At 30.9% G+C, this 20700-nt stretch overlaps 1 protein-coding gene across 1 annotated transcript in view; it reads left to right on the top strand.

The window, feature by feature from the left end:
* Nucleotides 1-20700, top strand: part of LOC148300608 (uncharacterized) — a 166411-nt gene that overhangs the window by 107468 nt on the left and 38243 nt on the right. Inside the window, exons 4-6 of the mRNA XM_088274544.1 lie at nt 4178-4290; nt 18440-18605; nt 19842-19951. Coding sequence (XP_088130670.1) covers nt 4178-4290; nt 18440-18605; nt 19842-19951 — 389 coding nt within the window. The remainder of the gene's footprint in view (nt 1-4177; nt 4291-18439; nt 18606-19841; nt 19952-20700) is intronic.

Below are 20700 nucleotides of genomic sequence, written 5' to 3' on the forward strand. Positions count from 1 at the left end.
TTACTCTGTACTGATCCCTGAAGTGTGAACGTGATCACCTTGGCTTCGTGTAAGTAACGATTGAGATAACACTGAGTCGATATGATGCAGTGACATATGCACCATTGGGTGCCGATAAGGGTTAGAAGATGCATGATATTTCAAAAGTATTAATGTCTCAAATTGTGATGAAGCATCTAACAAATTTATACGATGGAAAGGATGCTCATAACTAACTAACTAACTAACTGACCATCACGCCGCTTCCCCGCAGGGGTAGGCAGAGAGAATAGAACGCCACACTACTCTGTCCTTGCAAACATTATTCGCCTCTTCCACGTTCATGCATCTCCTCATACACACCCGTCGATTTTTTCGACTCCTAACCTGACCACTTTCAAGTATTTGGCACACTTGATCGTGCCAATTTTTTTCTCGGTCTTCCTCTGGATGTAGGATGCTCATACTTCCATATTTAGTACTAAAACGATAAATGTTTCATCTCGAATTGACCCACGTACAATATAATGGACGCTATTGGGAAATCATTCCTTAAGGGTCGGACAGTTTTCAAGTCGCATGACGGGCTAAGTAAGAGAAATAGAGGCCTTGTAAGCCCTAACACCTGCTCTTGTTGCTTTAGTACCTTCGTGCCTTGTAACTTTGCTCAATTACTCGTGACAAGACGTTCATTTGGAATATTCCTGTACCTTTCGCAATATTATGTTTGAACATCGACACAAAACTGCGTATCATTTGGAGAAGAGAAAATGTGGGTTTCTTTTGTAAAACTGACCACTTCCAAAATGGTATTTTGTAAGGAATAGATAGTTTAATACTGTCAGATTATTCTGTTTAAAAACATTTGAATGAAAGCATTACAAAATAATGAGTTTAATATAAACCTCATATGTATTTTTTTAAGACATTTATTTGTTAATTATATACATACATGTAAAAACATATACTGTCTATACCTTCATTTAAGAATGTATAATCAAAATTAACTTTTTCTTTATCGAGACTCATCAAGTCACCTTATGTGTCTTGTCGGGGGAGTTTTTTTTACCATTTATGTTTTTTATTGTTTTAATCTATTTTAACCTAATATACACACAAAAAAAGAAAGAAAATAAAAGAAAATATAAAAACTATTTTACTATTTTCGTATAATTCACTCTTAATCCCCCTAGAGGATTCCCATTCCTTTATTTTGCCTTTGTTCCTTATTTTATTTTGACCTCTTTTCTCCTCATCGGGAATAAATTCAAAATATTTGGAACGATATATTGAACGATATTTATTGTTAATTCTTGGTATAATTTTTAATGTAAATGCATATATAGTCAAAATATAGTTAAAAACAACAAGGCTTTACTACACATTACTAATATTTCTCAGTATGTGTTTAAATTCTATATATATATATATATACAAATATACTTTAACAACAGGTAAGAGCGTTTACGATGTTCTACGAAAACAAATACGAAAACAAACTCTCGTTTCTTATTATTACATTGCTATACAAACAATCGTTTTTATTGTACGGTTTTCACTTCGAAGAAAAACATAATATGTTTTCAATAAAGATGCTTAGTAATGCTTTGCGAAAAAAAATGGTTCTGAATATCCAAAAATCTTGTGAATTATTTTCAACAAAAGATTGAATGAAGAAAGAATATTTAAATAGGGATTTTTTTGTTATGTTTATTTTTATTCTCCTTAATACTATATTTCTTATTACTTTTTTGTTAACATTATTCTGGCATGTAAAGGAATAAAAGATATACTCATTGAGTAATTTATGTGGTTTCTTCACATAAAAGTTTTTTGTTTACATTTTTAACATATAAACAGAGATGAAGAAGAATATGGAACAGGGCTTATATGACCTATCATAGTCTGGTTAAGTGATCACTTTACAGGCGTACAACATTCACCATTCTACCCATGATTGACAACCACACTTCCCTTTTTCTTTCGAAGTCCTTGATTTTTTGGAAGTATGTAAAAAATCTCATATGATTCACACGTTGACACTTTCAAATGTGAATTCTCGGCAGCATCTATGGTTGATTTGATTAAGTTTTTTTTATTTTATTATTTCAAAAACATGAAACATGCTTTGTCGTTAATTATATGGCTGAAATAATATTGGTATATCAGGAATCTTCGTTGATTTAAATTGTATTATACTGAAAATTGTATTGTTTTCAGTTTAAAAAAAAAAACAATTTGCATGTAATAAACTACGCGATGAGATAGTCTTTTTTAATTTTAAAAACGAGAGACGAGAGGCTGTTAAATGAGAAAATAATTAAAATTCCACGTTATTTACGAGTGCTCGCTATGACTACGTAACCCAGAGTATGGAAAGCTATTCTTTACGCTGTTGTAGGCAAATTGTATTAAAACACGTAGAATTATATTAAGCCTACGAATGCATATCTCTTTCTAAACAACTACCACCGCGAACACATTACTTTATCATAAGATTTTGACTGTTCTAAAAAGTTTAAAGTATTTAGTTTTTTTAAATGTCTTAACTTGATGTAAAAATGTGAACCGTTTTTCTCTTTATATGAAAGAAGATGCAAGTCTGAGCATCCCAGGGCTTACGACCTGGCGTTTGGCTGGCTAAAGCGATAACTTTATACACTCGTGTAACGTTCACCATTTTGCCCATTATGGAACATTTATATAGAATGCACTTTCTGTAATAACTTTTAAGAAACGTCTGAGACATTACTATTTATCATTAGAATTCAACTGTCCATCAATCCTCTTTCCTTAGTTTTTCCCCTCTATCTCCTTTCTTAAACTCCCTTTTTCCTTTGCCCTCCTTATTATCTTTTTTTTAATTTATGTTTTTTATATGTTAATTTATAATTTTTTTAAAATGTTCAAGTACTATCTATCTACCCTCTGATTACAAGCGGCTATATATATGGTATCAAACGTTTTGATCAATATCACTAGTCTGTATTTGGTTGGTTGGAAGATATTGCTTTATAGCAATAAGCCCACCAATGTACTTATTTATTTTCTGTACATGAAGTTTAAATAAATAAATATATTGCGTTAATTTTTAAAACCTGAATATATGCAATGATCTTAGAACCTTGGATGAAATATATTGTTAAAAAATAGTCCGTCCAATTTAATATTTAGATACCGTTAGGTACCTTTTATGTTAATATGAGAATATTTAATTTTTTTACTATTTTTTTTTTATTTTACTTAAAATAATAAATATATTCTACTTTAAAAACTAACCATCCCGCTACTTCAGGAAGGTAGAGAGAAATGAACACACATTTCTGTCTTTGCTAGTAATATTCGCCTATTCCATATGAATGCATCTCCCTTATACACACTCATCGATTATACCGACTCCTGACCTAATCACGCCAAAGATTTGAAAATACTTAAACACGTTTAGTTTTCTTCGATCTTCTTCTGCCTCTAATCTCAATCACATTTGCTTTATTTATGTAATATTATTTCAAAATTTAATAATTTCGTATCAAAAACTGCATTACAACCCTTAAGGGAGTTGAATAAAAATTAATGAATTACGAAAGCACTAAAGCAGTCTAGATTTTCCCATGACTTACGACCTGGCACTGTCTGGCTGAAATGATAGACCCACTTATATAATATTTAGCATTCAGAACATCGTTAAACATCAATATTCCAACTCACGAAAGTTATATATTTATATTCACTATTGTTAAAATTGCATTCGTATGACGTCATATTCGTTAATTCATTAAACTAAGAACTATCGTTAAGTTTTGTGAAGTTATTTGGTTTTCCATCTCTTAAACAAAATACTTGAAAAAAAAGTTGTACATTGAAAGCATTGTTCACTTTGTGATATGGTAATATAACACTTTCCTTATCATTCATCGTTCACATTGTGTAATACCACTTTAATCAAAGTAGTATTACACAAAGTAAACGATGAGGAGAGTGTTACTTGAAAATGCCTAAACTACCATTTAAATAAGTCGATCTTTATATACTGCTACTACAAAACATCCATATATATAGCCCAAATAAACTTTTTAAATAAAATTGGTAAATTTGACTAGTTTAAAACAAAATAAAAATTTAAATATTTTATTTTAATGTCATTATTATTTAAAAGTTGGGATAATCCGTGTTAAAAAAAACTTATTCTTCCGTCCAGAAACGAGACCGACTTCCTTTCACGTGCTGAACATGGCATCCTACCACCGGAAATGAAGTACGCTTGCCGCGCAGGAAATGATGCAGAGAAAAGCAAATGGTCACATTACCACGGTAAGTCATGTTTATAATCAATTCTCTATTGAAAAATAATTACCTTGTATATGTATATATATATATATATATATATACATATATATATATAATATATATATATATATATATATATATATATATATATATATATATATATATATATATATATATATATATATATATATATATATATATATATATATATATATATATATATATTTATATATATATATATATATATATATATATATATATATATATATATATATAATATATATATTTATATTTATATATATATATATATATATATATATATATATATATATATATATATATATATATATATATATATATATATATATATATATATATATATATATATATATATATATATATATATATAATATATATATATATATATATATATATATATATATATATATATATATATATATATATATATATATATATATATATATATATATATATATATATATATATATATATATATATATATATATATATATATATATATAATATATATATATATATATATATATATATATATATATATATATATATATATATATATATATATATATATAAACATATATATAAATATATATATATATATATATATATATATATATATATATATATATATATATATATATATATATATATATATATATATATATATATATATATATATATATATATATATATATATATATATATATATATATATATATATATATATATATATATATATATATATATATATATATATATAAATATATATATATATATATATGTATATATATTTAATACCTCTTTTTTTTTGTTTGCCATATGTATAAATGTTTCGTAATTGTATTATGTTATTCTTAAAAATGTGACGATATTAAATAAATAAAAAAATATAAATATAAAACCTTCATCTTCACGTCAAACACGAAATAAAATCTATTTTTGAGATGAAAAGTAAAAAATCAATTTGTCTCTTTCCTAAATACTTTTATTGTATCAGGAGTACAGAACGCAAGTAGGTAAATGATCTCGAGATTCTGAAACTTCGCTACGGCAAGCTGAAAATTACTTCCTGCGAGTGTTGAGTAAATAGAGTTCCGCGCGACTGTAAACAGTTAATCTACCTCCTCAAATAGCTATCCTCCTGGTTCTGGTAATATACGTATATGTATATCTATCGTAAGCGCAATATTAAATTGACAAAGTAGATGGAAAGAAGGTAAATAAAATACAGTCACAAAACGGGGTTGAGTTACTTTAGCCATGAATAACTCTTTTTTAGTGTTGAAACATGTTTTTGAAATAAATAAGATAGAAACATGACAAAAAATTAATATAATTTGAAAGAAAGTTTATTTCAAAATCATTTATATTAATTTGAAAAAAAAACGGAAAAATAATTAAGATCATTGTTACATACAATTTTAAACAATTTTCTATGCAATAAATTATAATTCATTTATATATTTTTTTATTTTCTTTATTTTTTCACATTTCCAAAATCACCATAAGGATAACATATCAATATTGTAAGTATCTTAACTTGTGTTAAAATATCTATCTTTTTTATGTGAAGAAAGATATAAATCTAAACATGCAAAGACTGACTTGACTTGACTTAACCTAGCATTTGGATTGATGGCAAAATGGTGAATATTACACAAGTGTATAAAGTGATCACTTAAGCCACTTAATACTAGGTTGTCAGCCCTATAATGCTCAGACTGCCATTATACTTTTTTATAAAATTAAAAAAAAAAACAGTAATCTTATGTTGAGACACTATAATTTTCGCGTGTTATGTTTTTAAATGCCTCTTAAGTAATATTTTACAAAAACTCTTTATTCACTCTATTTCAATGATCTTTTTTTATTTAAAATGTAAAGTGTTACAACAAGGCACCTTAGCATAGTTGGGTAGACGCTCGACTGTAAAACTGGTGTCTCGGATTCGATTCCCGCCAGTTCCAAAATAAATTCAAGAAAGATTTATTCTCAAATGGTCTGGGTGTTTATGGTGGGTTTTTCACATTTCCCTAATCCTTACTATCCTACCTGCAGACAAGCCTCTAAAAAGCTAAGCCTTTTTAAAAAGGCAATTTCGTTTTGATTTTATAATTTTTCATATTGTTTCTCAGAAAGCCTTAAAAGCATGCAATTAATTTACCATTTTTTTATGCAATTTAACTTTTAAATACTATTCATTTTAAATATATTCTTACAATAAATTTCAAACATGTTTCGGAAATCATTTAGTTTGTTGTTTCTGACTGCAGTTTTCCAGTTTCATAATTTCATTTATCTTTGTGGGCTACGTCCATGGGAATTTCTTCGCCCTTGCAAAACCAATTATACCATGTTTGTTCCTCGGCATACGTACATATACACACATATCGTACACATATAAACAGACATGTTATGTGAATATACCTACAAACACATATAATTTGTAATCTACGTTGCTTAAATAAATTAACCTAAGATACGTTTTCAGAAACACGACTCCAAAAATTTACTTAGCACTTTTGCGTTTACCTTCAATTTTCATACGATCGATACATTTAAAGGAGTATCTACGTTATATGAAAGGAGAAGCAATTTGGACTTTGTTTATCAAAAAGGGTGATATAATTTAATATTAAAATAACAAAAGTGGCATTATGGAAGAATTATAGTAGACATCAATTTCAAATTGAATTTTTTTTGTTAAGTATATGAATAGAACAGGGATTTTTTGTGAATTTTTAAATGTTTTTATTTTTATAGCTCAACATTGCTATATTGTACTGTTAATATCTGGAACAGCAAAAAAATACTTAAAACATACAACTATGTTTATATTTTAATGCAAACTTGGATCAAAATGTCAAAAATAAATCGGTGATTGAGTTTAAGGGATTAAAGATTTTTAACGAACGAACCTTTAACATAACAACATGGATGAAGAAAAATATCGGAATTTTGGTTAAAGGCTTGTCTGACAGATTACTTTAAATACACGTGTATACACGTGTAGCATTCATCATTATACCAATTAGTGGCCAAGAAGCTACTCAAATTTCAGAAGTTGTACATTTTTTTTATTGATATCTTTCACATACGAGTTTTCATCATCAGCAACCAATGATTTGATGATTGACCATCACACTAAAAATACACAGACTTCCAAATTCTTTTTCATTTTAAGGTTCAAATTCTTTATTTGTATGTTGAGATATCAAAAATATAAAAATAACTGATAAATCCCTGACCAAAATTTAACATAATACGTAATACGGTTTGTTTACTGTCAATTTTTTTCTTATTAAAAGAAAGAGAAGTATCTGTGTTTTTATTATTTACAAAAAAACTTTGATTTATACTATTTCTGTGAGCCTGAGCGGCTTATTATTAGAAATAGGTATCAAATTGTGCTAGAGTGGGTTCGAATCGAGAAACTTTGACTCAAGAGCCCGCGTCACTAACCATGGGACCACAACCCGAAACTTAACGTAGAAAATTTAACGCAATAAAATTTTACAATCATACTAAATAGATGTATTTTGAAATATTTCAAGTAACTTTTAACCATAACTTTTGGTATGAGAAATTGTTTACGCAAAATCAAAATTTTCCAATAAAATTTCACCCATTTGATGTCGGTAGCAGGTAGGATGTATTCTGGTTGCACACAAAGTTATCCTAAGTATTTAGGAATTCTCTGCGCTAATAGGACAGGTGAAGTCAGGCAGCAGTAAAGTTTATGCCCGCAGTCTGAACTAACTTGAGAGATTGCACCTGAAATGATATTTACATTATACTGTCATAAGTACATTTCAACCAATAATATGCTCCAGGCAAAGTTAAAATTAAATAATATAAATGCAATATAACAAAATAAACAAACTAACTACAGTAAAACTCCTGTAATGTTGAGATAGGCACAGCATTTTCAGAGGGATTTATTAAGAGGGAAAAGTGGTTAATTTTTTTAATTGTATTTTTACATTTTAACAAGCGGAAAAGATTGACATAAGTCATTTAAAATTAAAACACAATTTAAAATCAATTATTTTTTTTAAACCCTTATCCGCACCCAATGGTGCATAGGGCACTGTGGCATATAAACGCAGTGTTATCTTGATCGTTTACACATGAAGGAAAGGTGATCAGCCCTCCGCTTCAGGTACCAGTCCAGAGTAATATTGAATAAATATTACAGTGAAAAAAATCACTTTTATTTATTTAACCACCCTTGGGAATCGAACCCGGGACCTCCAGAACGGTAGCCGAGCGTGCTGACCATTACACTACTGAGGCAAACTTCTGGATTAATATTAAAATACAATTTTAAATTAATTAATTCTTCCCTCCAACGTTCCCATCGATAAAGCGATAACTATCTCAACGTTGCATATTAACTGTATTTATTTATTTCAAATCGCAATGTCAGAAGTTTAGTTCTCGTACGAAGCATGTTGACAAAACTGATCTAAACTTCGTGTACCATTGGTACGGATGAATAAATAAATTCAAAGAATAAACCTAATTAAAAAATGGTTATAAATACCCATGAATACATGATAATCTCTTCCGAATTCACAAAAATTTATTAACTACAAATGCATTTTGTATAATGGTAAATTTAAGAACCAAAATCAATGAGTTTCAAATATTAATATACTCATATGTTTCTCACCAACAAATGCGTGTAATATAAACATATTTTTCAATTTGTAAAATATATACGGAATATACACACATTACGGGAAATTAGGTCGGAAACCACAATATTTTTCTTTCGTGCTTCGTATATTTTGAAGTATTTTACGAGTAGTACATTGATTAAATTCATAAGTTAAATTAATAAACTTTACTCAATTATTGAACTTTTAATGTGGTGTATCGGGGGGAAATCGTTCAGTGAAGAGAAGTGGAAGATAAGTTGATATTGAAAGTTCGTATCCCGCACAAAAAATCGACGTCATATTTTCAATCATTAAATATGAAGAAAAAAAAAACTTTCAAATTTATGTTTTTTATATCCCGTTTTGGCGAATATTTTTTACATCAATTTCATTAAAATTCTGAATATTGCCGAAAGTTTGATATATTTTGATAAATAACTACTTGAAAAGTCTGTAAATTATTAATAATTTCAGAATTTGTTATGGATGCTATATTTTTGAACGAACTTCGGATAAATAAAATCAAGTTAAATGTTTTTAAAAAAAAATTAACAACGTTCAATTGATATTATTAGAGCTTAATTTCAAGGTAATAAGGGAAATATGCGAGATCGAAGATGTCGTTAGGTGGGGAAGGCAACGAAGGAGACAATGGTCTGTGCATGTAAGGAGAATGGAACTATACAAACTCCCCCACATTGCAATGTTCGGTGAACCCCAAGGTAGACGACTCCCGGGCAGACCACCAAAGCGATGGATCGACATCGCAGTAGGCTCATCCCTCTTAAAAACAGGACACAAGGCCTACACCAAGCAGAAGAAGAAGAAGATGAAATAATGGAATAATAACGTGTAAAGATGTAATATAAATAACGAATTTATGATTATAATTCAAATATAACTTTGTTTTAAAATCAGTTTAAATATTTTATTATTATTTACTTATAATGTCTACCGGTTTCCAAGCTTATCGCTTCTTTATCAAAAAACCGGTAGACATTATATTTAAATTCTGATAAAATATTTATAGTGATTTTAATAAAATAATAAAACCCTTATCCGCACCCCAATGGTGCATAGGGCACTGTGTCATACAAACGCAGTGTTATCTTGATCGTTTACACATGAAGGAAAGGTGATCAGCCCTCCGCTTCAGGTACCAGTCCATGGTAATATTGAATAAATATTACAGTGAAAAAATCACTTATATTTATTTTACCCCCCCTTGGGAATCGAACCCGGGACCTCCAGAACGGTAGCCGAGCGTGCTGACTACGGAGGCGGATATAGTGATTTTAAAACATTTTAATTATAAAATAGAAAATCACGAAGTTAGTGCTTGAAGAATAAATCATAATTTATTATGATTTCTACATGTCAATTGTGAGGAAAATTATCCACAAAATATCGGACCTCAGAAATTAACTGAACATTAATAACAAAACAAGTAATAAATAGCATTGAAATTGCCGAAATCACGTTGAAACCCTCTTAAGTTTCTTAGTTATAATTATGTCATTAGAGTTCCTCCCTCCGGAATTCCGTATGGACATAGTATCACCATAAATTTAATCACATCAATCCGAAGTTCCAAGACTTGACAACCAGCAGTACTATTAACTAGAGTTAACTTTATAAACTAATATGTGCGGCATGGTCCCGGCTGCGTTGCCTCTCACATATTGTTGACTGGGGGTAGCAGTTATTATCTTACATAACTTGAAGTAATACGCTACGGTTTCCGGTCAGGCTGGTAATGCAATAAAGATGGCTACCATATCCGCCGGCAGTACAGCAGCGTCTATCGGGGAAATATAACGGGGTAATAAGCCAACCTTAAGGGCAAATGGCGATTCGAAAATGCCATGTTTTTAAACTTCGATTTTCAATAACCCGTATGTGCGCATCCTCGAGTTGATTCTGGCGACATCGCAGTATATAATAGGGGGTTGAATTAATTCTCGCCGTTTTTTGTAGTATTTTGAATTGAATTTTTTTTTATTATTTAAAGTAAGAATTTATTCAAAGTATTGCCCTTCTTTCTCGACTACTTTGGCCCATCTTTCAGGAAGAAGTCGTATTCCCCTATAAACGAAAACCTTGTCTTTTGAGGCAATCTAATTTTCAACCCATAACTCGACTTCTCGATAACTTTTGAAAATTTCTCCCGATAATCCATGCTGCATGGACCGAAACAGATGATAATCGGACGGTGCGACGTCAGGGGAGTAGGGCGGGTGTGACAGAACCTCCCAGCCGAAGGAGTTTATCTGTTCTTTTACCACTTTGGCAACATGCGGGCGCGCGTTATCGTGCAGAATGAGAATCGACTCGTCCCTGGCTGCGTATTCTGGACGTTTTTCTTCAATTGCTGTTTTCAGTTTGATCATTTGCTGCTTGTAAACCTCTGCTGTGACTGTTTGGCCTGCTTTGAGAAGCTCGAAAAAAATTACTCCCTGCTGATCCCACCAAATGCAAAGCATCGTTTTTGAGCCGTGAATGTTGCGTTTTGCAATGCTGGCTTCAGCAGGGAGTGGCTGACCTGGCTAGCAGATGACGAAGAAGATCCACTTCTCATCGCTGGTGATGACGCGATGCAAAAAACCTTTTCTGTGATGCCGTTGCAAGAGTGAATCACACATGCAAAGTCGACTTTCCATATTTCTCTCCTTCAGAGCATACGGGACCCAGTTTCCCTGCCGATGAACAAGGCCCATAGCCTTAATTTTGAGGCGGCTTGAGGCTGTTGAAAGTGCCACGTGGGTGTTCGAGGTAGCGGGGGACAGAAAACAAAAAAACGAAAGGAATATATTTAAATCACAGAGAAATATTAAATTTTTATAAACGGCAAGAACTAATTCAACCCCCTAATAATAACATTTTTATCGATTATGATAACGATAATTAAAGTGATTTAGCGTGGAAGAGGTGAAGAATGGTTGCAAAAATAATGAAAGCGGCGTGATTGTTAGTTAGTTAATTTTTTTTATCGATTGTTGCGCGGTATGGTCGATAATCCTGAAATTATCCGGAGCATTGGTCTGTATGTTCCCGACAGTTACCTAAGACAGCGTCGACATAGATTGATTCACATTCCTATGCACAAGACCAACCTGCCGATGGTTATGCCTGTAGAAAGAGATCTCCACTTCTTCCATAATCAAATCTCCTCATGCATACCCGCCGATTATTCCAACTCCTGACCTGGTCACTTTCAAATATTTGAAATACTTGATCGTTTAAAGTTTTTTTTCCGTCTTTCTCTGCTTTTGTTACCAACCACATTTGCCTCACAATATTGTTTTAATATTATTTCTTCACTCGTTCGATTCCAATATCAAAAACATCTCACCACACCTTTTATATAAGTGTCTTTAATTAATATCTCAAATGGGATTAATTATTTTGTTATAAGAGTTAGAATTCATAATGATATATATTCAATTAGTTCAATACATTTATTTTAATAATTAAAAGGGGTTTATATAAAAGCTATCCATTTTTTTATTCAAAATTTTAAGTAGAAAATTTAGATGAATCTATTTCATCGATAGAATTAATTTATTCGGCAGTCTTTTTGTGGTAATACCTGTTCATTTTAAATTTATGTCTCACTTGTTAAATACCACAATTTCAAGAAAAAAATCGCGGCATTTACCAAGTAAAACAAAAATCATTAATATTAGTTAAAAATTGTCGGTTTTTAAAAAACAATTAATATGTTTCCGTTGTATATAAATACAACCAACCCTTAACCCCCTGTGGGTCCAGTAAAGTACCACCCTTCGTCGACCAACAACAAATCTCTTTGATCTTTTATTTTCCTCCACCCATTTTTATGTGTCGGTACGATGTTCATACACAGGGGTACATTTGGACGTAGTAGAGAATGACCAAAGGAAGTAAAGAAACAGGGTTGTAAGGAAATGTTTATAATTGGATTTTATGTGTTTAATTTCATAAATATTAATTCACAAAAACATTGTATAAATAAATATATTAAACATTATGTTTTACAAAGCACGTTTTAATGTAAGGGATGAAGTTAGGGAAAGAAGAATGTAAGTAGCCTCATGCAATCGAAATGCGATAACTCAGACGAATGAGCAGCAAAACGATGTGTGATACGTGTTCGAATGGTGAAATAAGGAATGATAAATGAATGCAAGGCTACAATAAGCATTATCGGTGCAATTAAGAAATGTGTTGAGATGGTTTGGGCATGTGAATTGAGTGAGTGAGGAAGAATGATAGGAATAAAGGAAGAGGAAGATCGAGGAAACCATAGTATTATCATGGCATTATTAAGTGAAGAAACTCAGGATCAAGAACGTAAGTACTAAAAAATAAGGAGTCGAGGAAGAAAAACAGTAAATGTAAAAAAAAACAGGAATAGCGGGACTCCATTCCCTGTATTAGTATGATTTGACATCCAAAACTTATCTAGATACAAATATAAAATGAGAAAACATAACGCTTACCGTTGAAGCGTCCACATCCGTGGTGTAATGTTTACGTACAGTGCTGAATGATTCCCAGGGGATTAAAAATAAATATTAGCAAATTAACACTCTAATATTTATAAAATACTACCCTGCACTACAGGCGCTGGAGCGATTACCTTGCCTCCATGTAAATAACGATCAAGATAACACTGCGTCAATACGATTCAATGCCCTTTGCACCATTGGGTGTGGAAAAGGGTTAGAAGAAGAAGAAAAAAGTTAAGGTATATCTTTGTTTTTTTTTATTTAAAAAATAAGTTTTCATTTTTTATTTTTTTTTAAAATATTTCAATTTCATACTATTTCGTGGAGCCTACGCGGCTCATTATTTAGAAATAGGTATCAAATTGCGGTAGAGTGGGTTCGAACCGAGAAACTCTGGCTCAAGAGTCCGCGTCACTAACCACGGGACCACAATCCGACACCCTGATTTCCAGCATTCATTCCTCACTCATTCGATTCACACATCCAAACCATCTAAACACATTTTTCTTAATTTTATCGATAACACTTATTTCACCTTTGCCTTAATTCATAATTGCTTCTCATTTGTTAAATTGTGAATAACTGTACAGTGAGTTGGTAGTAGCCCTGTAGTTTGTGTACCGTAATGGCAAAAAGATAGCAGTTCCAGGGTTCTGTGTTCTGTGCTCACACAAGTAGGAGCCAGCCGCGGCGTGTAGCGGGCTCAGAACACCCATTTGTGCTCGGAATTATTGTTGCTGCGGCTTGGTAACTTATGAAACCATTGTGTACCGGATATTGTAGATAAACGGGGCAGATGTATGTACTCTGCTAATACATATACACGTACACGCTACCTACCATTACGAGAATCTTCCATATTGTACTTTTTTATATCTACCTTGGAGTACTTTTTTATATCTACCTTGGAACGGGGTGAATAGAAACACATTGTTACATTTATTGCCTTTAACCTTAGACGCTCGTTTTTTTGCCGATAATAGTCAAAAATGGAGCTGGGTGTCTAGTATTTCGTAAATTACCTATAAATTTAAATTACTTTATTACATACTTGTTCGAATATTAAATCATTTTATTATATGATTAGCGTGTTTAGCTACCATCCTGGGGGTCCCGTTTTCGATTCCCAGGAGGGTGGGTGAAAATAAATATATGTGATTTTACACTCTAATACTCATGTAATATAACCCTAGACTGGTCCCTGAAGCGCAGGAGTGATCACCTTACCTTCATGTTTTTTTACGATTACTTTAGTTTTATCAAATGTGCTTAGGTACCTCTACCGCTCAACCTAGGTAGGTACAATTTATTCATGCGTTTATCAAAAAGATTTTTTTTGAAATTTTAATTTAAAGGATATGAGGTAAGGTCCTATTGTTTTTTCAACTGTCAAAATAGTAAAATAAGCACCAACCGAAAAAACGGGGAACATATCGCTCACTCCTTTCAACAACGTCATATATCAAAAATCGTCAATTTTAAGTTGTGCATGTTTTCGGAATGCCCAGAAAATTTGCTTTATCCCAGCAAAAGCGGCATATTTTAAACTAAATATTTACCCGCTACAGGGCAGAAAGTGTTGTTTTTGCATTTTGAAGAAAAGGTATTATTTAATATTTTTTTATTAAATGTGATAAATATTTTTCAAATGGAGAAAAAACATTAAGGTTTTACCTAAAAAGATCTGTTGTGCAGTAAAAAGTTCAATAAGTGGCTTCATATTTATGTTTAAAAGGTTTAATTATATTTTTAAACATTAAAAGTGATCTACTGAAAAATCAAGTTTTTTGATATTTGATGTTGTTGAAAGGAGTGAGAGATATGCAAAAGGACTTCCAATATAGGGGAGAGTGCCCATGAGTGGGACAGAGGATGAATGGGACAATCGTCCTCCAGCCCAAACTATTGTTACAAAAAAAATAAAAAAATAACCCAATATTAACGCTACAATATGAGACAGATTAATCCTCAAACCTCAGTTCTCGACTGACAGTGAAGCGAGTAAGACGTGTTATAATTTTTTTGCGTCAAAAAGTAAATTATATACTGCAATTTGATTTTGTTTGTACATATAGGTTATGATAAGTGCTGCAATTGATATATACAATTATTTAAGTTGGTTCTCTCAGGATATTATAAAGTATGTTTCATCAAATTTACTTTAGTATAAACGTATCGATTTATCTATTTTTCTAAAAATCACGCATTTCCTTGAATGGGACGCGCGCAGTGATCATGAATGGGACGGTCCCACCCAAGGGAAAATTGTCCCATTCATGGCGAATACTTTTAATTTACATTAAAAATTGTTTGCATTCGTTTGTATTACACGCATTGTAAATATTATATTGTTTTTAGGTTATAATGCCAAAAACACGCCATCGTTCACCAACCATCAATCACCAACGTTCTAATTGAAGCTGCTGTAAAAGAGGTTTTAAATAAAAGCAAAATATTAGGTCGGTTGCAAAGACATATGCAATATATCTTATCTTTATGGACATGTCAAACAAGTAAAGGCTGATAGGAAATAAAAGAGCCCATCAGCGGAAGCTAAACTGGCAGTGCATAACGGAGTCCTGGTTCTAACTCTAATGTATGGAAGTGAAATATGGAGTTGGCAAAATAAGGATGAAAGTAGACTGAATGCAGTCAAAATGCGATCTCTCAGAAGAATGTGCGACAAAACGATGTATGATAGATGTTCGAATAGTGAAATAAGGAAAGAATGCAAAGCTGAGATAAGCATAATCGATAAAATTAAGAAAGATGTGTCGAGATGATTTGGACATGTAGAACGAATGAGTGAGGATAGAACGGCTAAACAAATTTATTAGGCGAATGTTATTGGAAAAAAGAGCAGAGGAAGACCGAGAAAAACATGGCACGATCAGGTAAGCCAAATAGTTGAAAGTGGTCAGGTTAGGAGTCGTAACAATCGGCGGGTATGTATGAGGAGATGCATGAACGTGGAAGAGGCGAAAAGAATGTTTGCAAAGACAGAGTGGTGTGGCGTTCTATTCTTTCTACCTACCCCTGCGAGGAAGCGGCGTGATCGTTAGTTAGTTTTTTTAGTTAGTTAGTTTAGTCTGAAGCGAGAAGATTTCTTCTTTTTAAAAAGTATTTACTTTCCACGTATTTAAATTCAGCTGGAAGAATAATTTCTACAGTACAGAAATAAGGGGAAATCAAGTATAATATCTGACACTTCAGAAAAGGACAAGTTTTTGAAAATACAATTATTGAAGAACGGAAAATGAAAACCTATAGAAAGACCAAAAAATAAGCCTAACGCCTAAAGAGTTTTAAAAAACTCAGTTTTCAACAAAATATTTCAATGAGTGATGACAGAGATCAAGATCAGTTCAGATAAATCAGTTGAAATAGAAGGTGTATCACTGAAAAAAACAAAAGGAAAGGAGGGTAATAAGTGTCACATATGTGAAGGAGAATATCAATATAGTTTTATGCATTGGCTTAAATGTAAATTTCGTGGCCCATGAAAATTGTGGAATATTAAGATATCTGAACTTTTTTTGCCAAAAATGTTGCAAAGATGTTTAATAAAATTTCTTTTACATGTGTCTACGTATTATACGAAAGTGTCTACAGATGATTTTGATTTTAAAATATAATTATTGATTCAATCTAGCATTTTAATTAATGTCCCATTCATGGTATACTGGTGTCCCTCTCATGGGAGGGTGTTTATGAATGGGACATTTTAGGACATTATTTGAAATCGATTTTTCAGGCAGTTAGGTTAATTTTTTTAGAAATCAAAGTATGGCATATTTGTAGCTAAAAGATTGAATAAAGAGAAACCACGTTTACTTTTTGTGATTTATTTTACAGAGAAGAACTAAAGAGGCAAAATCAAAAACGTCCCATCCATGGGCACTCTCCCCTACATTGAAACACATGCTGGTCTTAGCTTGTATTTCATAAAATGAAACCAGTTTAAAACTTCATTTTTCTCGTTGCAATATATTTAAGAATAAGAAAGCTTCAAGCGTCTATATTCCAAGATTACTCCATTACAGTATTAAGTTTACCCTGCAGACTGGCAGTCAGTATCTATGGTAAACACGTCATCCATTTTATGGACTGAATCAATCTTTTTCGTTTTAATAAATCACACGTAGGAGCGTGGGACTCGTCCCAGGTGAGTTAGGAGCATTGTCTGCCGGCTGGAGATTAGATAACCGCCGTCTTCGGATGATGGAGGATGCTGTTTGGATGATTTATCTGCCTCCAAGTCACTAGATCACATAGGCCGTGAAACGCTCTGGATTTAGCCATTTTTAATACTCGCCAAAACATGATTTGCGTCACATTTGATGAATTAATTCTTGACATCTAATCAGTCCTAAATAAGTGAATTAAAAAATATTACCTGATCACTCCCATACATGGAATTAATCACAAAAAAATGTTTCTTATTCTCTCTGTAGATATTAAAAATCAATATAAAATACACAAAATCATCATAATGAAAAAAAAAATAATGCAAATTAAAAATTTGCCAACTAGGACACAAACCATTAGACCACTTGTACCATCACTTTTTTTTTAATTGATAAAAAAAGTAATAAAAACATGTAATGCACATGTTTAAAAAACAGTTTCTGAGCATGTTAAAAGTATCTTGTAAATAAAATCAGCTCAATAACTTAAAACGTGTTATAAGAATTTTAATGGATGGCATTACGAAAATTCATATAGTTTGATCTTCGTCACATGAAATATACGAGTAGAACCTTAAATATTCGGAAACATATGGATATTTTGTCAGGAACAGAATGATGATTTATCTTATTTCTGCCAATGATAAGACATAAGCCTTACAAAAATCTGTGCCTTTTTATTCCCTTTTTCAAACAACTTGTCTTCCTGTTACTCATAAAATATGAGTGTCTTTACAAAGATTCAAACAAACTAAAATTATTGTTGAAATATATGATTGTTTTATTGTTGCAGATTTGGGGATTTTATACTTCGATGAAGCTCAGCTAATTCAGTTGAATATATCAAAATCAAACTCCAAGTTACTTAAGAATTCAATTCCATATAACATCGTTTGTATTCCTACACGAAGCGACGGGAACAGCACACCGTGGAAAGTAAATCAAGGAAACTTTGAAAGGTAAAATTATACAATTTTATTTGTTAAAACATTAAAATCACATCGCTCACTCCTTTCAAGAACATCTTTAATAAAAAATCGTCAATTTTTAGTTGTGCATGTTTTCGGAATGCTCTGAAAATGTACTTTGTCCCAGCAAAAGAGGCATATTTTTAACTAAAAATTTACCCGCTACAGGGCAGAAAGTACTCTTTTTGCATTTTGAAGAAAAGTTATTATTAAATTATATTTTTAAATATACTAAATATTTTTGAAATGGAGAAAAAACCTTCAGGGTACACCCAAAAAGATCTGTTGCACGGTAAAAAGTTCAATAAATGGCTTGATATTTATTTTTACATTGTATTATATTTTTAAACTTTTAAAACGTTTTTCTGAAAAATCAAGTTTTTTGATTTATGGCGTTCTTGAAAAGGGTGAGCGATATGTTAAAACAAATATCAAGAGTACGTCATAATAACAGATTAAGGACGTGTTATATGACAGAAATACGATTTTTCTAATAGTTTCTTCTTATGTTAAAAAAAATTAAATCACGTTTTATTGAAAAGACCCTCAAGAATGATGTAACAGATACCATAAAAATCTACGAGTGGATGATCAAAATATATTTATTGCCTATATCGTGAATATTTACACAAGTATTTATTTTTTCACATATTTTTTTTTACAATATTTAATTTAAAAAAAAAAACATACATATTAACTGAGTACATATTAAGCTTTTTAGACATTCAATTTACAATTTCACTATTTTTTTATTGTTTTTGTCTAAATGTGTTTATGTTTGTATACAGTTTTTTTGTCTTTAATTACCTAAGAAGCAAACAGAATAATAAAAAAGAAAAGTAAATACGTAAAAATATTAATATTTATATGGCTTGATTGATCCTAGGGTTTTATATTTTAAAACAATAAGTGATATTATCAGTAAAGCTATTAATAATTATGTAAAAATATGAGAAAAAAAATTCATGTAAAAAAATTAAGATAAAATCGTTTATATATATTTTTTTATATATAACATAATATAGGACACGCCTTATGGTTAAAAATAGTCCCACTTTTGTGGGACTATTTTTTATTAAAATCTCAATTTTTTTTTAAATTAAAATTTTATTCTTAAGTATATACAAAAATGCTTTCAGAGCGTAAGTTTCTTATGCGCAATGTTTTCGAAAAATATTTATAAAATATGAAACAAATAATCAAAATAAAATTTACCAATTTTCACAGATATTATTCGAAAAAGAGAGCGGCGAATGGTACCGTGAAGAATACTTTGATCACCGGCGGAATGGAATTACATGTAACGTGCACGGGAGATAAAAAGCACCATATTCACGGTAAGTTTAGTAGCTTTTATTATATTATACTACTTACCATTGGCGTACGTTCTATATACGCACATCAGCAGTGCCTTCCCTACTTAAGTGAAAAAATATGGAAAACATTAAAATGAAATATTTTTCAATTTCTTATGTTTATAAATATTTTTTAAATATTTTTTTATAAGATATACATATTTTTGTGATCTTTTGATATTAGTTACTTTTATTTTTATAAATTAACTAACTTATTACCAACACGCCGCTTCCCCGCGGGGTATGAAGAGAAAATATAATAGAAATAGAGCTATGAATGCAATGCTGAGATAAGCATTATCGATAAAATTAAGAAAGCTGTATTGAGGTAGTTTGGACATGTGGAACAAATGAGTGATGTTGAGGATAACGAAAACGATACATGATAGATGTTAAAATGGTGATATAAGGAAAGAGTGCCAGGCTGCGATAAGCATAGATATGGTTTGGGCATGTAAAGCAAATGAGTGAAGAAAGAATATTAAAAAAATGAGGCAAATGAAGTTGGAAAAAGGAACAACGGAAGACCAAGTGACAGACCAAGATCAGGTTTGTCAAATATTTTATAGCGGTCGGGTCAAGAGTGGAAATAATCGGCGAGTGTGTATGAGGAGATGTATTAAATAATTTGATTTCAATAAAGAATGTTCCTGTTCCAAAAACGATAAAAAATGTAAGACAATTTCCGGGGAAAATAATCTTTTACCATGAATACACACCAAAGAGTGCAA

The sequence above is a fragment of the Brachycentrus maculatus genome, unplaced genomic scaffold (assembly GCF_059751285.1).
Source record: "Brachycentrus maculatus isolate JH-2025_06_01 unplaced genomic scaffold, ASM5975128v1 h1tg000687l, whole genome shotgun sequence".
Taxonomy (NCBI): Eukaryota; Metazoa; Arthropoda; class Insecta; order Trichoptera; family Brachycentridae; genus Brachycentrus; species Brachycentrus maculatus.